The sequence below is a fragment of the Dromiciops gliroides genome, chromosome 6 (assembly GCF_019393635.1).
Source record: "Dromiciops gliroides isolate mDroGli1 chromosome 6, mDroGli1.pri, whole genome shotgun sequence".
NCBI classification, from domain to species: domain Eukaryota; kingdom Metazoa; phylum Chordata; class Mammalia; order Microbiotheria; family Microbiotheriidae; genus Dromiciops; species Dromiciops gliroides.
The window spans coordinates 45,649,790-45,673,965 of NC_057866.1; the positions used below are offsets into that span (position 1 = coordinate 45,649,790).

General features: G+C 34.1%; 1 protein-coding gene across 2 annotated transcripts in view; it reads right to left on the minus strand.

The window, feature by feature from the left end:
- LUZP2 (leucine zipper protein 2) overlaps positions 1-24,176 on the minus strand; it is a 772,382-nt gene that overhangs the window by 385,298 nt on the left and 362,908 nt on the right. For both annotated transcript variants that reach the window (XM_043973415.1, XM_043973414.1), the window contains exon 5: positions 15,190-15,252. In XM_043973415.1, the coding sequence (XP_043829350.1) occupies positions 15,190-15,252 (63 nt within the window). The remainder of the gene's footprint in view (positions 1-15,189; positions 15,253-24,176) is intronic.

Here is a 24,176-nt window from a genome sequence, read left to right on the forward strand (position 1 = left end):
GTCTTCAAAAATGAAGATACAGGGTCAGCTAGGTGGCACGTGGATAGAGCACTAGCCCTGGAGTCAGGAGGACCTGAATTCAAATCTGGCCTCAGACACTTAACACTTACTAGTTGTGTGACCCTGGGCAAGTCACTTAACCCCAATTGCCTCATCCCCCCCCCAAAAAAAAAGAAAATGGAGATACAAATGGAGATTTTTCTCCCTTAATTCTCCCATCAACAGGATTGTTTAATTATCAGGATCCTGCTTATCTTCTATGATTTACCAATACATATTTCTAGCAAAGATTTAATTGCTTATGTGAAATCTAAGAAAACACAAGAATGAAAACTTAGAAACAGTTGCTTCACTCTGCATAGCCTGATTATCTCTGTATTTTTGCATAACGATGGTGTTGTACATGTATGCATGGGAAAAAATGAATGTCTTCTTCCCCAGGCAATCTTCTGGGAGGATAAAAACAGAAGGAGTCTCACAACCACAGACTCAGTTTTTTGTACCTCATTCCAAATTGATGCCTTCATCTTGGAAAGGCAAGGTTTTATTTAATAATTTTCCCCCACTCACCCCAAATATCTGAGTGGAGGCACGAACAGAATGACGTTTGTTTGATAAAGAAGAGTAGTGTGTCACCAAGAAGCACAAGAAAAACAAGGGAAGGGAAGAACATGGGAAGAAGCATTTATTTATTTATTTATTTGTTTGTTTGTTTGTTTATTTTTAGTGAGGCAATTGGGGTTAAATGACTTGCCCAGCATCACACAGCTAGTAAGTGTTAAGTGTCTGAGGCCGGATTTGAACTCAGGTACTCCTGATTCCAGGGCCGATGCTCTATCCACTGAGCCATCTAGCTGCCCCAGTAGCATTTATTAAGCACTTATGCCAAGCATTTTAGGAAGGTTATCTCAATCAACATGTTGATTTTTTTTTTTGGTCACCAAATATTTTTATCAATAAAATTAGAAAAGCTTTATATTAGAAAGGAATAAGATATTCAATACAGATCTAGTAGATATCTTATTTATTTATTTATTTATTTTTGGTGAGGCAATTGGAGTTAAGTAACTTGCCCAGAGTCACATAGCCAGTGTCAAATGTCTGAGTTCAGATTTGAACTCAGGTCCTCCTGAATCCAGGGCCAGTGCTCTATCTACTGAGCCACCTAGCTGCCCCTTAGTAGATATCTTAATAATTATAATTAAAATGTAAAAAATGTTCCAAGGCTTAATGACCTACATTTTTCTTTTAAAAACAGCCCCACGAAGGGGCCATGGATAGCTTATAGAAGCTGTAACAGGTAAACTTTTTCTATGCACTTGCCACTGGGGATAAAAGTTGTTTCCATTTTTGCTTTTGAAATTGTGTGTTGAAGCCACAGTCAGGATAACTCAAGATCTAGAAGCTTTTACATTAAAGGATCAAAGGGCTTGGGATATGATATTCTATAGGGCAAAGGAATTGAGAATACAACCAAGAATCACCTATCTAGCAAAATTGAATATACTCTTTCAGGGGAAAAAATGGGAATTCAATGAATTGTGTGTTTAATTCCAGACAATCTTAAAATTCTGTAGGAGAGGTTAGCTTCAATAATAATAATAATAATAATAATAATAATAATAATAATAATAATAATAATAATAATAATAATAATAGATTTTAGTTAGAGAGAAAACTAAGGCTAAGACCATGACATTAAAAAAAAAAATCTGAGCTACACCAAGGTAAGAACCAGTTACCCAAACATTCAGGGCTGTAGTTTCTAGCCATGGTAAGAGATAAAAGTTGAATCATGACTGGAAGAAAATCTGTTGTCCTGGGTAAAGGTATAGTGGAAAGAGCTGTGGATTTGGGAACATGCCAAACAACCTATGCTCCTATTTGGTTCTATAGTTTATTACTTGTGTTACTTTACTCTGAGCTTGCCTTTTCTTTTCTGTTATCTGAGAGGACTGAATGAGATGGTTTTTAAATAATCCCCTAGTACCTTATGAATTTGTATAGTTCAAGACATGAAAAAGAAAATCTCATACTTTCAGTTTTAAAGCTTTGTATTCCTATATTTATAGCAAGATTGCAACAGAGTCAAAGAGGTTCATGTCAAGTTAAGTAGTAAAAAAATAAATAAGAGATTTGTTAAGCACCTTCTGTGAATCAGGGACTGTGCCAAAGCCCTGTGTAGTAAATTAGAAGATCAAATTTATCTACTTCCAGAGTACAACTTGCTTTGATTCATAATGGTTGTCTGGGAATAAGGGAAGAACCACCAAATTATTAAACCTTATGCTGTAAAGGCTAGAAGGTTTCAAACTGTTCATCATTTCTGAAGCTCTTCAGAAGGAATGATGAAAGGACTTCTAATTCTATGAAGCTCAGTGAGAGCTAGTAGCATACTTTATCACATTAGAGCATTTTGTTCTTTAATTTCTTCTTATAAGTTTATCATGTATAACTTCTTGATGTTTCTATAATTCTTCACCATTTCTTACATCTACCACAGAAGTTTTACCTAATGGTCTGGGGACCTTCTCATTATCTTTATGTTCCGTTGTGTTGGAGCATGCAGGCTAACCATTAGATATGCCTTTTTCTTGCTATGTTCCTCTTCCATTTCCAATTCCACTTTCTCTATACCCTTTGCTCAACTCCCATATTCACACAATTTCCTGATAAATAACCTAGGCAGCAAAGTGAAATCAGAGCACCTCAGTCAAATTGTTACTATTTTCCATACCACCTCTGTGATGTTGGGGAAATAATTTTACTTCGGTGTGCTTCAATTTAATTATCTGTAAAATGAGTAGGTTAAACTAAATGACCCTAGGTTCCTCTGAACTCTAAATTTATGATCCTATATATTTTATAAAGTAAAGTCTTGCTGGTATTATTTATGTTGATGCTTTAATAAGTAGAACTATGTTTGAATATTTTACAAGTAGGTCAACTTATCTTCTTTTGCTCATGTTTATGAAAAGATTAACTACAAATCATAGCTGCCTAAAGGAATCATATAATGGTAACTAGCATATTTTAAAATATATTTTATTGGAGTCTTGTGGTTTTACATTGACAAAATTTCTTCTTTCATTTTACCCTTTTTCTTCCCAGAGAACAATCCCCTATAAGAAAGAACACTTTTTATGAAATAAAAAGGGAAGATTTAAAAAGAATTAATGGGGTAGCTAGGTTGCACAGTGGATAAAGCACTGGCCCTGAATTCAGGAGGACCTGAGTTCAAATCTGGCCTCAGACACTTGACACTGTGTGACCCTGGGCAAGTCACTTAACCCATATTGCCTCACTAAAAAAAAAAAAAAAGGAATTAACACCAGTCAATGTAGGACCCAAATCTTACATTGTATGTAGGGTTTCACATTTTTGAAATCTCTCCCTCCATCCCCTCCAGCTCTGTAAAGGAGTGGGATCAGATCACATATTTCTTGCTTGGGGTAAAAATTGCTCTTTGCAATCTTTCAACATTTCTGTTTTGATTATTTTGTGGTTATTGTTCTTTCCATTTACATAATTCTTGTCATTGTGTATAGTATTTTCTTGAATCCGCTTAGTTGACCTTGCATCAGTTAATGTAAGTCTTTTCATGCTTCTCTATATGAATCATCTTAATCATTTCTCACAGCACAATTAATATCACAGTTGGTTTAGCAATGGATGGGCATCTTTTTCCCATTGGTTCCTACTACAAAAATCCCTGCCATTAATATTTTTGTTATATAAAGGATTTCTTTTTGTCTTTGATCCCTTTGGGGTGCCATGTGAATAGAAGACTTTCTGGGATAAAGGGTATAGACATATTAACCACTTTAATTGCTTCTATAGAGATTGCCGGAATGGTTGTACTAATCCACAACTCCACAAAAATACAATAGTGTGCTTATCCTGTCATAACTCCTCTAACTTTGAACATTCCCTTTCTTTATCGTCTTTAGTAATCTGCTGAGTAAGAGGTTAAAACCTGGGTTTATTGTGGTTTACATTTATCTTCTTATTAAGGATGGAAACTATTCCTCCATGTAGGACAACTGTATTTTAGACGATTTATATTAGACTGTGTGGGGTAGTGCTGGGAGCATTAGAACATTTCAATGGTGACAATTTCCAGAATCACACTATTCGTTAAGAAAAAGAGTCAGGGCCATTCTACTAGGGAGTGGCCCATTCTTTCAAGAATGTAAATAAGGACTTTTAATACTTCTCAAAAAAAAAAAAAGAAAGAAAGAAAGAAAAAGAAAAAAGGTCAGAAGTGGTGTGGGGTTGGGGTACATCTGATCTTGGATTTGTAGGCCTATGTGGAAGGTCAACTACCTGTGTACCATGACAGTAGAGAACAGGGAAGCACCACCTTCTCACATTCCTGTCCCAATCTTTACTTATCTATTGGTGAATGAATGGAATTATTTTTCCTAGGAGTCCAAATCTTCTATCCACAATGAATTATGTAGTTTGACATCCAAACACCATTCACAGGGAAAGTCTGGTCATCTAGAACTATCAAGGATATTTAAAGAATTTATGATTTCATCTTATCAGTGAATACCAGATATTGGATCTTCTGGTATAGAAATGGGGATTTCAACTTGTCTATAATTTAGCAAATCAATCTTAGGGAACCTCTCAGGTTAAGTCAAATCAATGAGTATACATTTTTTTGCCACTCTGAGTTACAGAAAGATTAAATGACTTGCCTAGGGTCTGATAGCAAATTATTCTAAGAAACTGAATTTAGACCCAAATCTTCCTGTTTTAGACCAGCTGTCTAGACACCTATGTTAAACTTCTTAGTGTCACCCAAATGTATAAACAACTACTAGCATATTACTCAGAGTTTGGAGAATGAAGAGAGCACCAGGCTCCTAAGGAAGATAATGTAAATCATAGATGGGAAAGAGACACAGAAAAGACAAATTTATCAACATTAGGAAACTACTATTAAAATTGAAGGAAAGGGAAAAAAGGAAAACATGAATCACTACCATGATTCATTAATTCTGATACTGAATGCATGCAATGAGATTACTTACACATGAATATCTTATAGAATGAATGAATCCTTCATAAATTCAACAATTATGTATCTTAATATATTTCTCCAAAGTTTAAGTTGGACACTAGGGATGAATTAGAGAGAGTCCTTGAACCAAAGCAACTGAAAATCTAATAGGTACATTGCCAGTTAAGTAAAATTACTTAAGTTACAGGAATTAGAAACAGAAAATAATCATTGGGAAATGTGTTTCTGCATCATTTCAAACAGTTTTTTCTTCAGTGTTTTGGGTTCCAACATTTTACAAAGATTCAAAATGAATTTCCAACATTTTCTGGCAGAAGACATGAGATCCTATTACTAGGCATAGTTACACATTTATTTTCCCCATTTTAATTGGTTCCTTATATGGTCTGGTAAAGGAATATATGGCATCTGCCTAAGGTAATATTTATATTTGTGAAAATCATCTTTTCAACATTTATCACCCTTCAACTTGTTAAAACTCATTGACCAGAAACCAGGAGCTCTGCTGAGAGACAGAATCCCCAAGTGCTGTCCAGTTGCTGAAATTGACAGACACATCCATGAGTCAAAATTGAGACTGTTTAATAAAGTTGCCACCCTACCTTTCCTCTTTTTCCCATCTTATTCCTGTCTCAAACACCACCCTAATCACTGAGGACTCTAAAGACCAGAAAGATTCAGGAATACAATAGAGGCACAATGGAACATATTTCAAAGAATATCAGGTTTTATAAGACTAGACCTAGAGCTAGAAGGGACATTTGAGATAATTCAGTTCAACTCTTGTACTTCACATGTGAGGAAACCATGGCCTGGAAAAGCGGTCACCTTCCCAATACAACATAATTAGTAATTAGCAATAGAATTTAAACTCACAAACTTTAGATTTTTGTCCTGTTCTTGCTAATATACCATATTCTCCTTTAAGTAGAGATAGACCATGTAAGTACACTTATCAGCCTTTTTGTTGTTGTTTTTTCAATTCTTTCAGTTGTGTCTGATTCTTCATGACCTCATTTTGGGCTTTCTTCACAAAGATATTGCCATTTACTTCTCCAGCTCATTTTACAGATGAGGAAACTGAAGCAAACAGGGTTAACTGACTTTCCCAGAGTCATATGGATAGTAAATGTCTGAGGCCAGATTTAAACTCACAAAGATGAGTTTTCCTGATTCTAGGCCTGGTACTCTATCCATTGTGACACCTAGGTGCCCTTATTACCCATATTATCTTTGATATGTCACTGAATCTTGAAAAGCCCTTTTTTCTCTCATTTTGAAACTGTTTATAGCATCTGTTTTGTTTACTTCACAAGATTATAAAAATTAACATGATGTAGCATATATAAATTATGTTGTATCCATAAGCTGATAAAAAAAATCAACATAACTGTTGGTTGCAAATTGAAAACACGTAAAGGGGAAGAAAAACTTGTTTAAAAGCTTCATTTTGATAAGAACAGGAAGTAGAATAGGTCTCTGACAAATATCATCAGGGACTATTTTCTAGCTTATAGGCAGCTACTAGTTACATTGGGTCACTGAGAGGACATCTTGCCAGGATGTTTCAGAAGTGAGAAGTGTAACAGCCTTCCATAACTCTGAGAGCAGTTGTCTATTGTATTTTACATCTGACTTCATATCACAGACATATTATTTTCAGTGAAATATTTTAGCACTACATTGTTTGGGGTTGTATCATGTTATATCATGTGTGGTAAAATAATGGAACTTGGCAGATGCCCAGGGGTCTGACCTGATTGATTTAGTAGTGTTTGAATTGGGTGTGAATGAGAAACTACTAAGTACCCACTTAAGATGATTAGATTTTTAACCACCTAGTTTAAACTTGTCCAACCCTGAGAAGAAGTATCCTCAGAGGCTGTGGACTGTGTCATCAATAGGGAACCAGTCTCTGCCACACTACTTGAAGGACCTCCCCTTGGGGGAGGGTGAAAAAGGTAGAAAAAGGGACTCCAACAGAAAGTAACACAAACTTTCAATCTCTCTCTGGTCTTGGAGGAGCATTTGGAGCAGAGTAGAGACTGGCTGCTGACTCCCAAAGAAATTATGGACCCCTGGTGGTGAGTTAAATCCAGCCCTTTGAATTAACTGAGCTGAAAGTGAGTTTGAGTTTGAGACAGCCCTTGCTAGAGCCAGGGAGATTATCCATTTTCCTTTTTCCCTATTCCCTTGTCTTTGACTTTATTAATTTCACCTTTGCTGTGTATTTTATTCCCATTAAACAAAACCTGATTTGTTTGTGGAAAAGAGGCTTTTAATCTCCCTTCTTATTGGCCTGGTAGAAATAACTAAAAAAAGGCATTTCAGAGGGGAGGAAACCTTGGACCTAGAGGTCCCTCATTATCTTCTGAACCCCAATATTACACGAGCCACCCAATTAACTTTCCCCATATTAAATTTGCCCCCTACACATGTTTCAGGTAAGGATTGTGCAGGATAACCTCAGATGATCCTTTTAACCCTCCGGTTTTATGAATAATGTGTCTATCAAACTCTGTTAGAGGAGTTCAGAAAAGATGGGCATCTAGGAGAGTGGAAGTAGGCCAGGATATCTGGATGAAGGAGGAAGAACTGGAGGTGAACCTTAAAGAGATGGGGTGAATATGAGGGGGTGGTGATTTCAGAAAAAGGGAAAGAAATGAAAGCAGAAAGCAAAAAATGAGCTCAACCTATGTATGTGTAAATGAGAAGAGATGCTTAAATCAAGGTGAATATTCTGTGGACATTTTAGCAAAGAAGAGGAAAGCAAGTCCACATTATGAAGGATTTTGAAAGATAAGCAGAAAGGATGCATTGTGATACATGAAGTGGAAAGAATGCTGAAATAAGAGTATTAACTTCAGAATCATGGTATCTGAGTTCAAATCCCTGCTCTGTAGTTTAATGTGTGACCTTCAGAAAGTTATAGTGCTACAGTTTCTTCATTTGTAAAATGAAAGAGTTGGACCAAGTGACTTTTAAGGTCATCTCAAGTGCTAAATCTATGATCCTATCATTCAGCAGGATTTCAATGATATAAGCATTCATTCATTCATTCATCCAGCCTTGACTCTTTGTAGAATCCTGATGTGGGAGATAGATAATTTAAGATAGCCCTATTCTTATCATTATGGAGCTTACAAAATAGCAATATGTGACAAATTTTCATTCAGGCAGAACTGCTCTAACAAATCAGTATGACATTCTGAACTGGCATCTTAATGCCAACATATACACTTAGCACAGCAGCATGGTGATATAGTTGGCCTTGAGAACCAAAGATTTCTGTGGGAGTCCTTGTTCTGGTATTTATTAACTGGGTAACCTCAGGCACTTTGACTTACTCATGTAAACTCACTTCCTTCACCTCTCCACGACTCAGTTATCTCATTTGTAAAACTGGAATAATAAAATTTGTATGAATACTGCTCTCACAAGGGTGTTAGGAGAAAAATATAATATAATACTTCAAAGAGCTCCATAAATGTGAACTCCCATCAGTATTATTTCTAACTTATTGATAGATTTTCCGGAATTTTGAAATGAGAGAAAATGTTCAATTACTGCTGTTGCTCTTGATAATAATCGTGCTAATAGTATTATTCTTTTTGAGACTGTGCAATTCCAGGAAAGTGACTGAAAAGGGGAGTTAGACTTTAGTGCATTCTGGTTCTGATTAGACTTTATTTCCTTGACAGTTTTTTTTCAAACTAGAAAAGATGAAATTCAGCAGCAGGCACAAAATAACTGCTTTGATAGCGTTCCAATCCATTAAAACTATCATGACTTTCTGAAATATTAAGAAAATTTTCTTTGTCCTTGTAAAACAGAGCTTACTTAACCTTCTACTGCCATATTGGATAGGAGTATTTCTGGGGTTTATGACTCTTGATGGGATACATTCAGGAAGTAAAGGTCTCTTGAATGACATTCTTATTCAGAATGAGAACTCATAGACCTGACTTGGCACAGATTCAAAGGTCTCTGCAAGGATGCTGAACAGAAACTGAATTTTGTTACCATATACTATTAAAAGTGACTGACTCCTACATTTTAAAAGACAAATCATATATCTTCAGAACAAATTAAATCTATAATTATTAGTTCAAAATGATTTATTAGATGGGAATGGATAGTTGTAAGTTTGTCACATTTTACAATGTCAATGGAACAATAGCATAGTAAATTGAATAGGTGATTGGATTGGAACTGGGAAGATGAACTTGAATTTGCACTTTGATAGTCACTCCTTGTGTGACCGTGGACAAGTCATTTCATTGTAATATTCTTATGTCTATATCAACAAAATAACAGGGCCAGACTAAACAATATCTAGAATACATTCTAGCTCTAAATGTGTGGGCCTATGATTCTCTACAAGGAAGCTTCCCTGCTCATATAAAATGGAAATGAGATGACCTGAAGTGTTAGAAAAGGTAGATTTGCAGTCATAAACCCCAAATTTTAGTCCTAGCTCTCCATATTATTTGTTTGCTACTGGACAAATTGTTTAATCTCTTGGAGACAGGTAGCTGACAGGGAGATTAATTTTGACAATTTAAATTTAATAATCATTCATTGAATTCATATTCTATACCATGGTTGGCTACCATAGGTGCTGGAGCTCTAAAACCAAAACAGACCTTGGCCTCAGGAGGCTTACTTTTGACTTTTCATTAGAAAACTTTTAAAGTCTCCTATTTCACTGAATGTCTATCTTTTCCCCTGCAAGATTAGGGTGCTTACTTTTGTCTGGTACAAGGGTTCAAAGAATATTGTTAGTCAAAGCACTTTTGATATGGTAGATTCTTATAAAATGGTAGGTATTAATAAGTGAAATGAAAAGCAGCAGTGTTGGTATAGTGCACAATCTTCCTTGAAACCAACAAGACCTGATTTCAAATCCTGATTCTGATAGATACTACCAGTTGTTATTCAGTAATTTTTCACTTGTGCCTAATTCTTCATGATCCCATTTGGGGTTTTATTGTCAAAGGTACTAGAGTTGTTTGCCACTGGCTTTTAGACAACTTTTTAAATGGCAGAGAAAGTGTCAAGCTTCACTGATAGAAGACATTTTGACACCTAGGAGCTTCGTACAGTAGTAAATCATTCCAGATCTATAAAAAGGATACATTTCTCATCAAATGTCTACCTACACTTGCTATATATACTTCTCCAACAAGATTTATTATACAAGTCCTCATGATTTGTTTCCCTCTCTTATCTTGCTAACTAGAATACAAGTTCCTAGAGAGCAGGAACCACATTTCTTCTCTCTCAGCACTTCATTTGTGTTTCACAAGTATTTGTGAAAAGGAGTAGAAGGGAAATCATTGAAGGCAGAAAAGAAAGGTGAAAGAAGGGGAGAAAGGGGAAAGAAGGAGAGAGAAGAAGGGAGAAAAGCAAAAAGGAAGGCAAAGGAAGAGGAAAGAATATTAGCTGGTTGTTCATGTGAAATATGGAAGGGGATCCCAATGTCTATTTGAATAAATCTTCTTTACTAATGGTTATTTTTTTCTTTTTTGTTTGTTCATCTTTTTTTAACTTTTAAATAAGAAATATTCAACCAGGGATACAGCATGGTTAAATCTCAAGTACTTGACTAAATAATTAACTGTATCCTTCAATTAGATTAATGTATCTTTACTGAACTTAACATTTAAGAGACAAGATTGAAGAAATCAAGACAAGAAGGATACTTTTTAAAATGACGACATACCTAGGCTATGTCAGTAACCATTTGGCCCAATCCTCTACTTGTTCTACATCTCATTGAAAAGTGAACATTGAACATTTATTATGCATTTACTATGTGCCATACAATGGATTAGGGAGAGGTGTACAACCTAATATAGAAAAAAAATATGAAGCTTCTAATATACTCAAAGACCTAATGCATGACCTCAAGTCATCAAAAGCTGATGATAGATTAGATATTGGAATACGAATGAGCTTAAAATATATTCTTGGGTTTTCATTCCAAGTAAAGGGTAGAACTGACAATAAAATGAATAAACATATGTTAGTCTAGAGGAAGAGTTAATTTAACATGGACTTTTGGAGTCTGGGTAGAGTATCAAAAGGGAGACACCTGATCATTAGTTATACATGTTATTCCAGAATTCAGTGCTAATGTCTTGCCTGGAGAGACGGGTTTGTTAGTATCACTATTATAGTGCTGTTTGAGGCCAGGTAAACTAATGAACTATCCAAGGGAGAGAGTATAGAAAAAAGTCAGTCAGAGGAATTCTTTGAGGAATGCTTAAGCATCAGTTACATGAAATATATCCACTCAAAGATAAAATTTACTTTATTTTTGAGATGTCTGGGTTTAAATCAGACCTCTTCTACTTACCACCAATGAGACTGGGAAGGCTATGTCTTTATCCAATGCTCCAAATCCCTTAATTTTAAAGTATGACTGTTAAGCTGGATAACATTTATGGTCATTCTCAGCTCAAAATCCTATGATACTATAATGATGATTCTCAATTCTTAAATCAAGAAGTATAACTCTAAATCGCATGTTGTGAGTGTGGAGAGGAAGAGTCTTTGATGGATATACCACAAAGTCTACTAAATCACTGCTGTAATTTTACTTTGCCTTTCAGATTTCTTTGGTAGGAAAAAAAATCAGATATTTATGTTATAAAGGTAGGAAATTGAGAAAAATTACACTGATGAAAATATAAGGAATAGTGAACAATCTATGTATCTAATCAGCCTTGTACCCAAGGTGCAAAACAAAACAAAACAAAACAAAATTGCCCACAATTTACTTTTAAATCACTCTCTCCACTTGGCTTGAATAAACATGAATAAATTCAACACTGTGGGTTCCAAGGTCAAATTTATTCACTTTTTTTTTGTTGGTTTCAGATTTTTTTTTGGAGCTAATTTATTTTACAGCAATATAACCTAGTAAAGCTGACAAAGCACAAAAGTAAATATAAATGACAACAACTGATCAAGAATTTAGCAACCATCTGAGAGCTCCCCTAAAATAACTTGTTCAAAATGAAAAATAGTATGAATTATCTGTAGACCTACCTGTCCCTAATTCTAGATCTTAGTTTAAAAGAAAGAAAATCTGTGGAAAAATCTTCAATGACCAGAAACTTATAACTGAAAAGTAAGAAACCATAAAGTCCAACCAAATGAAAAAGAATTCCTGCATTAGGGTTCTTATTTGCCATGTCACCACAAAGATCAGCAATGAGCTTGAAATCCCCTAGGACCCCTAGGTTTTCTTTGTTTTCTTTTATTGACTAACTCATTCATTCCTTTATGTTTGGTTTCATTTTGTTTTTCAAATGAGCTCCTACCCAGTTAAGCCTCTCCATCTTGAACTTTTAAAACAACTTCAATGTTGTAAATTATTTTAATTAAATTCCATCTTGTTTAGTTTGTCCTAATTATGGGGCCCATCAATGTGTTCATGAATCTTACTTCTCTCACCTGCTTTACGTCATCTACAAATCTACCTTATAGGGTTTTTGTAAGGATCAAATGGGATGATATCTATAAAGTGCTCAGTACAGTGCGCAAATATCATTGTAAGTCTCTTTGCCTTCAGTGAAATACACAGATAAAAATGTTAAATTGCAGAGTAAAGTGCAGACATCTCAGGCTATCTAATGGATTCTTCTTTCCAGGGGGGCATCACAATATCGATCTTGGTGAAAACAGTTTCCTTTGCTTCATGTTCGCCCACCATGACTTTAAATAATAAATTGTAGAATTTTCCTAGGAATCAAAGTCAAGGACCCCTGGCTATAATTGGCTGCAAACTATAGTTTGCTAACTAGTTTCTCTCTCTCTCTCTCTCTCTTACCAGGTCTCACCAGGACATTTTACCTTTCTTCACTTTCTCCATAATATTTTCTTATTTTCTTCCATTCTCCTGTCCTTATTTCACTCTTCATTTTATATATATATATATATATATTTTTTTTTTTTTTGGGGGGGGGACTTTTTTTTTTTTTTTTGCAGGGCAATGGGGATTAAGTGACTTGCCCAGGATCACACAGCTAGTAAGTGTCAAGTTTCTGAGGCCGGATTTGAACTCAGGTACTCCTGAATCCAGGGCTGGTACTTTATCCACTGCACCACCTAGCTGCCCCCTCTTCCCAATATTTTAAATACTCCTCCTCAATCGATGAGTAAAATTTGACTCAGCAATCATGCCTGCTAGTTTCTTCAATGTTTAAAGCATTTATGTGGTTCAGTAACTAGAGCACTGGGCCTGGAGAGAGGAAAGACCTAAATTCAAATTCAGCCTCTGATACTTGCTAGTTGTCTGTCCCTTGGTAAGCCACTTTATATATTTGTCTCAGTTTTTCCAACTGTAATATGAGGATAATAATACTACCTACCTCACAGGGTTTTTGTGAGAATGAAATGAGATGATATCTATACAGCACTCAACACAGTGCCCAAAACAGTGCTTTTAATATGCTTCTTCTATCGTTGCAAGGATGTAGTTTATTTGAGCTAAGGGATTTGTACTCATCTAGGTCAGTTAAGTGTTCTCTTCCCTAGGTACCAAACTACAATATGTCTTTTGTGGTGTACCATAACCAGTCCAGAGATTATTCTCTTTGGCAAAAAAATAAAGAATGCAAACATACAATTATGCAGCTTTGCCTTCACTGTCAATAGTTATCACCATCTTGTTTTCTTTTGTGCAGCAATTCTAGCTTTTGTTTTTGTTTTTCATTACCATCCCCTTCTCCTTCCAATAGCATTGGCATCCTTTTTTGTTGTTGTTCACTTTCAAAACCTCTCTCAGGTGAATTCTGACACTACTCAACCTTAGTCTTATAGAATGTGTCAGGTTTTTGCCTTCAACATCTATCAACTGTCTTTGCTTCCTTCTTCTATATATACTTATCTTTCTTCAATCTAAATTGATAAATTCATTCCCTGCACATCCATATCAGTCAACAGTCCATATCTTTAGACGTAGAATGGCAGGATTCATATAAGTAATCAGCCTGGAAGATTCCCAACCCCTCCCTTGTTGGTAGCACTTTTGAGAATTCTCTATATTAAAGCTATGAAATGACATCAAATGTGATATGATTTCACTTGTATGAAATATGATTGGATAAAGAATTCAGAATATAATGAACCCTGTACTCCATATGACCCTAAAAACAATCAACCATGGTTATATGAGAGAATCAACAAGATGATTTACCGTCAAATATATTCTTATTAAAGTTTTCCAAAATAACAATTACAACCAGAAACATTTCAGTAACAAATCTAAACTTTCAAGTTCAGCCCATTTCTTTAAATGGATCAAAGAGAAAATTATTAACAATCAAAAGAAAGAGGAACCTTTTGTCAAATTGTATTTTAAATTCTCTCTCCTTTTCTCTATGCCTCACATGCATTTATTCTTATTTGTATCTTGAACAAAATCCTTAATGTACTTTTTCTTTCTCTCTGTCTCTGTCTCTCTCTCTCCTGTTTTCCTTTGTTAAACCAAGTAAATGGTGTTAAATATAAGTCCAATTGTGATGTGATTTTTTTCTTCATTAGGATTAAGGGGAATGATTTAATATGGTCATATTTTGGCTAGTATGCAGTAAATTATGAATTTATAGATACAAGGAATCCTCGTCAAGTCAATGGCTCACTCATCCATTTATTCTAAGTGGTAAAGGCAATAATTGCCTGAGGTACATCTTCCGTCTAATCCAGGTAAGTAGCATATTTATTCATTAGGAGGTAATTGCAAAACCTTTATTGGTCCCCTATGCTCTTTTTAAATGAGATAGTGAACTTGTCTACATGGTTGGCAGACACCAAAGTAAAAATCGATGAAATATAGAAACAAACGAGGAAAGAGTATGACCATAGTGGAGAAAAAACCATTGCTACTCAAAAATAGGGAAATAGAAAAGGATGGGACAAAGTAGACAGTTTTAAATAGGAAATTCTATAAACAATGTGGCTGAAGTCTGAATTTATATTCCATTTCTCAGTTATCCCGAAGAAGATTATACATGATACATTTGTTATCCTATATCAGAAGATAAATGGGAGGCAAAATGGCATGTTATCCATAGCTCAGTCATAATGCTCTGGGATATATATTTTCATTGGTTTTAATAAAACATTTTCCTTAAAATCATTCTTACCTCATTTTGTAGATCTCGGATCATTTTGCTCTTTCTTTCCATTTCTGTCTTTAAAAAATTAATCTGAAAATGAATAGAAAATGAATTATGTAGATACGTTTCCAATTTATCCCCACATTTTCCTAATTTACCATTCATGATTTCAATTTATAATTAGACAATTGCCTCCACAGTTATCAATATAATACTGAGAAGGGATTGAAATTCTTATTCACCAAAGAGATCATGAATAGACCAATATACACACCTCTACTTAATGTGAAACTGTTCTTTTTAGATTTAATGGGAGATCATAACTGTCCTCAATGAAAGATCTTTTATGGTTGAATTTAAAAAATTGTTGTAGGCCATGGTAATGGCCTCAACAGTTTGCCTTCCTATGTAAGAGTCCGATATAGTTCAAAAAGCTCTAAGTGAAAAGTCAATGATGATGATGAAGATACCTAGAATTTATATATAACTATAAGGTTGGCGAAACACTTTGCATGCTATTTTATTTGAGCTTCACAATACTTCTCTGAGGAGAGTGCAATTATTTTCTCCATTTTTAGTAACAGAGAAACTGAGGGTGACATAGTTTAAGTAATTGATCCAAGTAACATGGAAAGTAAATATCTGAGGCAGAAGTTGAATTCAAATCTTTCTTAATCAAAGTACAACATTCAAACTTCTGTGCCACCAAACTAACACTATCAGACACTACTTACTATGTGCTCCTAGGTAAGTCACTTAATCTATTTCTGTCTCTGTAAAAAATATGGGTTACCTCTTTTCTTATCAATATAACAGCATTCTCATAAGCATCAAATGAGATAATAGATAGAAAATTTCCTGGAAAAGTACAAAGAACTGCCAAAACTAAGGTTATATTCTATACTAAAAAGAAAACACAGTTTTGCATCCCAAACTCTATTTGGAATTATTTTTGGTCCTTTGCTGTTTTTTTATTCTTTCACATCATTTTTGATCAGTTGCTTATGAACTCCCTAAGTCAGGAAAGTAAAGATTCAAAAAGGGAAGAAAGAGGAAAACATGAAAATATAAATGGATACTGACTCTACTCTTATACTTCAAAGGCTCTTTGGAAGTTCAAACCAGAGTATCTCATCTAAGGAGGCATTATAAAATGTCAGATGTAAAATATTTTGTTCAAACATTGCTGAAATCCTTGTGTGGCAAAGGAATAATATGGAATAATTTAATATGTTGTTTACCAATATTGTAAGACACACAGAGATAGAGTTGCAGAGAGAACAAGATCTATCAAAGTGCTAATAACATTAGACTCTATTCAGTAAAGAATCAGGTGCATCATGGGTCCAATAATACCCTATTACATGCAATAATTTAATCTAAATAGTACATAGAACCAAAGTCAAATAATTGTAATGCCCCTAATACACACACACACACATACACATATGCCACATTCACCACCACCATCTAAAGAATTATCAATTTCCCAAAGACTTATTAATAACTCAGGAACAAAATAACCTTAAAATAAACCAATTCTTGACCTATTTTTGTATTACAGACTAGAATTTTGTTCTATACAATTTTAAAGAGCAACCATTAATTAAATGACCACCTTGTACAAGAAAATATTTGGTGTTCATGAGGATGCAAAGATAATATCAAAAAAGGCCTTGCTGAGCTAATATAATAAAAATGAAAATTCTACCTAAATTAATTTACTTATTCAGTGCCATAGCAATCAGACTACCTAAAAATTATTTTATAGAGCTAGAAAAAATAACAACACAATTCATCTGGAAAAACAAAAAAGTCAAGAATATCAAGAGAAATAATGAAAGAAATGCACAGGAAAATGGGCTAGCTCTACCAAATCTGAAGCTTTACTATAAAGTGGCAGTCATCAAAACTATTTGGTACTGGCTAAAAAATAGAGTGGTAGATCAATGGAATAGGCTAGGCTCAGGAAATGCAGTAGTAAATGACACTAGTAATGTAGTGTTTGATAAACCCAAGGACTCCAGCTTCTGGGATAGGAACTCAATATTTGACAAAAACTGCTGGGAAAACTGGAAGATAGTATGGCAGAATAGGTATAAACCAATATCTTACACCTTATACTACAATAAGGTCAAAATGGGTACATGATTTAGACATAAGAAGTGATACCATAGGTAAATTAGGAGAGGAAGGAATAGTCTACCTATCAGATCTTTGGAAAGGAGAACATTTTATGAGCTAACAAGAGATAGAGAATATTATGAAATGCAAAATGGATGATTTTGATTCCATTAAATTCAAAAGTTTTTGTACAAACAGAAGCAATGCATCCAAAATTAGAAGGGATGCAGAAAGGTGGGAAACAATTTTTATGGCCTGTACTTCAGATAAAGGCCTCATTTCTAAAATATATAGGGAACTAAATAAAATTTAAGAATCCAAGTCATTCCACAATTGAGAAATGGTCAAAGGATATGAACAGACAGTTTTCTGATGAAGAAATCAAAGCTATTTATTGCCATATGTAAAAAGGCTCTAAATCACTATTGATTTATTAGAGAAATGGAAATTAAAACAACTCTGAGATACCACCTGACACCTATCAGATTGGCTAATATAACAAAAAAGGAAAATAATAAATGTTGGAGAAGCTGTGGAAAAATTGGAACACTAATGCATTGTTGGTGGAGCTGTGAACTGATCCAACCATTCTGGGGAGCAATTTGGAATTATGCCCCAAATGCTATAAAGCTATGCATACCCTTTGACCAAGCCATAACACTATTGGGTCTTTTTCCCAAAGAGATCATAAAAAAGGGAAAAGGACCCATATGTACAAAAATATTTATAGCTGATCTTTTTGTGTTGGCAATGAATGGGAAATTGAGGAGCTGCACATAAATTGGGAAATGCCTGAAGAAGTTGTGGTATCTGAATGTAATGGAATTCTATTGTGCTATAAGAAACAATGAGCAGGTGGATTTCAGAGAAACCTGGAAGGACTTGCATGAACCAATGCTGAGTGAGATGAGCAGAACCAGGAGAATATTGTACACAGTTTCATCAACATTATGTGTTGATCAACTGTGATAGACTTGATTCTTCTCAGCAATACAACAGTACAAGATAGTTCCAAAGGACTCATGATAGATAAGGCTCTACAAGTCCAGAAAAAAAGAACTGTGGAACTTGGATACAGACTGAACCATAGTATTTCTTTTGTTTTAGTGCTGTGTTTTTTCTTTTTTGAGGTTATTCCTTTTTGCTCAGATTCTTCTCTTATAACATGACTAATGCAGAAATATGTTTAATGTTATTGTACACATATAACCTATATCAGATTACTTGCTGTCTTGGGGAAGGGGGAGGGAGAAAAGTTGAAATTAGAAATATTATAAAAACGAATGTTGAAAACTATATCTACATGTAACTGGAAAATAATAAAATACTTTCATAATTTTAAAAAAAGGTCTTAACTTCAAGGACAAACATATCTATATGCATACAAAAAATATATGTGTTTATGTATATATACACATATGTATATACATATGTATATATGTATATGTAGAAATTGATGTAGAGATATAGATAAGGAATTGAGTTTTCACAAGTAATTTCAAGGGAGATGGCATGAAAGTTTTTGTTTCTTATTTGTTTTTTGGTTTTTTTTTGTTTGTTTTTTAGAAACAAGGTGTCCTTTGTGGTGGTAGTGAGGAAGAAATACATTCTAGACAGGGAATACCACTTGTGTGGGTTTGTGTATGTGTGAGATGAACTATCATGTTGGAAAATTCATTCAAGAGGTGGTACACCCTCAACAATTCAGTTGGAGTACCTGAGACAACTTAAATCCCAGAAAAGCTCATATAGGAAAAGTAATTATTTTATCCAAATTCATTAGTGATACTAATTTCCAAGGACAAAGTGATAATATTATTCACATGTTATCATATTCTTTTAAGAAGAATGGCTATGTCCACAAAGACAAAATTAGGACTGGGAAAGAAAATTATGTCCGACATAGAAACCTGATCATTCTCTTGTTTTGTCCAAATCCTGTCAATGGGGCAAGCTAAAGTATATACTATAGCTTTTTAGTCATACTGAGCAAAGAAGTATACACACATATATGTTTAGTATGACTAAATGTGACATATATGTATGTATTTGTATGTATGTGTGTGCATGTTTATATGTGTATCTATGCATGTTTGTATGCAGTTACAGAGTGACAAGAATGGAGTCATGAAGATCTGAGTTCAAATCTGTCCTTAGACAATTACTAGCTATGTGACCATAGGCAAATCACTTAACCCTGCTTTTATTTCCTCATCTGTAAAATGAGCTAAAGAAGGTAACGTGAAACTACTCCAGTAGATTTACAAAAAACAAACAAAAACAAATGAAGAATCAGACAGAACTGAAATGACAAAACAACTATATATACATATATATGTATATGTGTGTGTATTTATTTTTGATCAATGAAGTACTGATGGAATTAAACCACACACAGATAGTGCACTTTGCCTTAAGCAACTTGAGTGAGTATCTTTTTCATTCTTTTCCCTGATTTCATCTCTAGAGTTCATTTTATGGTAAACTACCTTCAAGTCATGTCAACCAATGGAATTATATGATGCTAACCAATGTATAATGACCCAACTCTATCTAAAGAGGATTAAAAAAGCCCTTGGAATATGCCATGAAAGGTCTTCAGGGTATTCTGGGGCTTCTAGTACATCTCTTGGATTTTGGAGACCACATGTGCTCGCTCTCTCTCTCTCTCTCTCTCTCTCTCTCTCTCTCTCTCTCTCTCTCTCTCTCTCTCTCTCTCTCTCTCTGGTCTCCCTGAGACCACATGTTGTTTCTAAAGGAGACAGCATGGGTGTTTGGAGGTTTTCTCCTGCTCCCACTAACTGTTATGCTGAAGCTCTCTCCCTGCTTTCTCTACGTTGTGACCTGAGACCATGAGAATTTAGGGAGACATGGTTAATTCTTTACTGTTGTATACAGCAATAGTAATTATTTTTCAAAACACAATATACATACATATATACATATATATGTCTGCATACATATATGCAGACATGCATATGTGTATGTGTATATATGTGTGTATATATACATATGTATATATGTGTGTGTGTATATATTCCATTCTTATTGGGATCTTGGGATCCCTGCCTGGCTCATGCTGTAAAAAAGTTTAATAACTGTCTATAACTGTCTGTGAGTATGCATGTGTGCATGCGTGTGTGTTGATCTATACTTGTGATTTCATCAGTGTGAAAAACTCCTGATGTGGAAACTCCCTCCAGTGGTCCAGTTTGCTGTTACATCTACTCTTAGAAAGCTGACTGTACAAGAAAAAGGGAAGGAAGAAAGGAAGGAGGAAAGGAAGGAAGGATGGAGGAAGGAATGGAAGGAGTTAGGGAGGAAGATAACTGATTAAGTTCTTACTATGTACCAAACACCTGGGGATATAAAGAGAAAAACCCAGAAGTTTGTATTTCAAGGAAGTCTCATTCTAATTCTAAGAAAGGAAGACATCATATTTTTCAGCTACAAGATAGGAAGTTACCATGGGCCCCTTAGTCATGACTTTGAAAAAAAAAACCTTTCTATTCTCATAAAGATTTTCTTGGTGTGACTCTTAATATTTAACTAATTTATTTGTATTGGATTTTGGGATGTAAAATACAAAATTAGATACTCTTTATTTTTGTTTATTCATCCATCTCTCTAATTTCGATGTTTTTATTTTCCAGTTTCTACCAGCTTTCTGTGAAATAGAGAATCCCTTTGTAAGCAACATGTGTTCTTGGATTTATTAAAAGCAATATTACCATTAGTATTTATTTCTGAATCCTATTTATCTTGTGTTCCACTGATACGTTTTATATTTATCCAGTATTACATGTTTTTGATTTTCACTTTTTTGTAGCATGATTCGAGATTTCATAGAACAAAGTACTCACTGTCTATTTATTTCTTTGTTTCTCTTATATATTTCCTTGCTATATTATTGCCAATTTATTTTCACAAGTGATTTTTAATTCACCTGTCTATAAAATATATTAGCAATTTGACTGATATGAAATTAAATATGTTCTTATTAAAGATTATGGTAGTTTAATGATTTCTGGTACTTCAGAACAATTCAACCATGAAAACCAACCATATTTCTAATTGTTTAGTTCTTCCCTTAAACCTAAATTTATGCAGCATTGATCAAACTATCAGTTGTGTTCTTCATAGTTCAGTTTCTAGATAGCTGACAAATCTCTTGTTTTATTTAGTAACATTTCATTTTCTATTAGGTTTTGTTAACGAAGTAAAGGAAGACAGGGCTTTTTTTTTTGGTTAATTTATTTTGTATCCATTTTATATGTGTGTGTGTGTGTGTTTGTGTATGTATATGTATGTGTACGCATATGTGTGTATATATTATATATGTTATTTACTATCTCAGAATATCATCATTCCATCTTCAAATAATGATATGACCTCTTTTTTGCCTATGAGTAATTATTTTTGACACTGTTATATTAATTATTTATATCACTATTGTTGTTCCATCATTTCAATCATGTATGACTCTTTGTGACCCCATTTGGGGTTTTCATGGCAAAGCTATGGAGTAGTTTTCCATTTCTGTCTGCAGCAAACTTTACAGATGATAAACAGAAGCAAACAAGGTTAAGTGATTTGTCCAGAATCACACAGCTAGTAACTCTCTGAGGCCATATATGAACTCAGGAAGATGAATCTTCCTGAATTCAGGCCTAACATGCTAACCACTGCAGCACCTACCTGCCCATTTCTTATTATAAACACCTAATAATAGGAGTAATGGATATCTTTGCTTTACCTCTGTTCTTCCTTAAAAACCTCCTATTTTTCCCATTACAAATAATATAAACATTTGGTTTTATAGATAGATACTTTCCATTATAGTTAGGAAAAGCCCAAAATCCCTTATTTTTTAATAATACATAAATATTGTGTGTTTTTTCTTTTAAATAGTACTTTAGCTTTTTTTTTTCAATTACAGGTAAAGGCAATGAAATATTATTTTTTATATAAAATTTTGAGCTCTGAATTTTTCTCCTTTCGTTTCCTTTCTTCCTAAGATGATGGGCAATTTTTAAAAGTTTACATATGCATAATCATATAAAACAAATTTTCATATTAGTCAAATTTAGAAAGAAGAAAACAGAACAAAAGGAAAAAAAAACTACAAAAAATTAAATAAGTGAAAATAGTATGCTTTAAACTGCATCCAGACTCCATCATTTCTCTCTCTGGAGATGGGATACTATTATACATCATGAATCCTTTGAAATTGTCTTGGAACATTGTATTGATGAAAAGAGTTAAGTCAATCATAGTTGATCATTGCACAATGTTGATTTTACTGTGTACAATCTTCTCCTGTATTTTGCTCACTTCACTTTGCACAGGTTCAACAAAGTCTTTCCATACTTTCCTGAAATCTGTCTGCTCATCATTTCTTAAAGCAAAATAGAATCCCATTACATTCATACACCACAATTTGTCCAGCCATTCCTTAACTGATGGACATTTTCTCAATGTAAGTATTTGCCAGCACAAAAAAAAAGAACTGCTACAATTTTTTTTGTACATGTAGGTCCTTTTCTGTTTTTTATGATCTCTTAGGAATACATACCTAGTCGTGGTATTGCTGGAACAAAGGTTATACACTATTTGCCCTTTGGGCATAGTTCAAAATTGTTCTCCAGAATCATTGAAACAATTTACAACTCTACTGACAGAGCAATAAATGTTGCATTTTTAGAAAACATGTTCTTTATTGATAAAATTCTGTGGTTTCTCTTTTATGTTTGAATTTTCCAAATTTTAAAAGCCTCTGTCATCATTGTACAATTTCTACTACCTCATAGTGAATATATTGATATAGTTGTTGAGATATCATTCAATATTGTTGTATCAAAATTTACTAATGTATCTATAATTTTCAATATAATGTCTATCTCTCAGTAGTTGAGTATCAATACAACATTTATCTTGTAGAAAGAATATGTTATATATTCAAAGTGTTTTTCCCCCTTTTGTAAAATAAATGCAAAGCATAGAGGTTATTTGCTGCTTAATATTTGATGAATTCCTGGCTGCACTGGAGCCCAATCAAACTAGCTTATGAGAGCCAACTATTAAATTTTCAGTGTGATCATTTATAATTCTGTAAAATGTCAAATGCTCCAAATAAGGTCCTGATCATTTTTGTTAATTGTCTAGACTTATGAAAGCATCAAAAATATGTTAAATATACAGATAAGATGAAAAAGTGAACTGTGCATATATTTTTCTAGGAAGTTGTTAAATATGAACTTTGCTTGTAAATCCGTCTGAAAACTATTCCCCTCCATGTTTTGGGGAATTCATTTATGGATTATCCAATGTCTCCTTTTTAGGTAGAGTTGCTTAAATTCTTTAGTTGCTGTTTTGCTAATCTTGATATTTCACCTTTTTCCTTAATTCATTCTGTTTGTATTTTAGTTTTGTTGGCCTTTAAGCAGGTATGATTTTTTTATAATTTTCCTTTTTTCATGTCCATTTGTTTTCAAATACCTCTTTTCATCAAAAAAATTGTTTAACTTTTGACCATTTTCCCTTTCTCCTTCCTCTTTTACTCCTTGCTTTATTTCATTTTTCAAATTTCTTATAGTTTTTTTTTTTTTTTTGCGGGGCAATGGGGGTTAAGTGACTTGCCCAAGGTCACACAGCTAGTAAGTGTCTGAGGCCGGATTTGAACTCAGGGACTCCTGAATCCAGGGCCGGTGCTTTATCCACTGTGCTACCTAGCTGCCCCCGAAATTTCTTATACTTTTGATATAATAAAAGGGAACTGCTTTTATATGCAAACTTGTATCAAGCTACCTTTCTGGAAAGCCTTTATAAACCCTCCTTTTTTAAAGTTAAAGCTACACACAGTGAAGAAATTGCCTTCTGAGAGGTTTTCT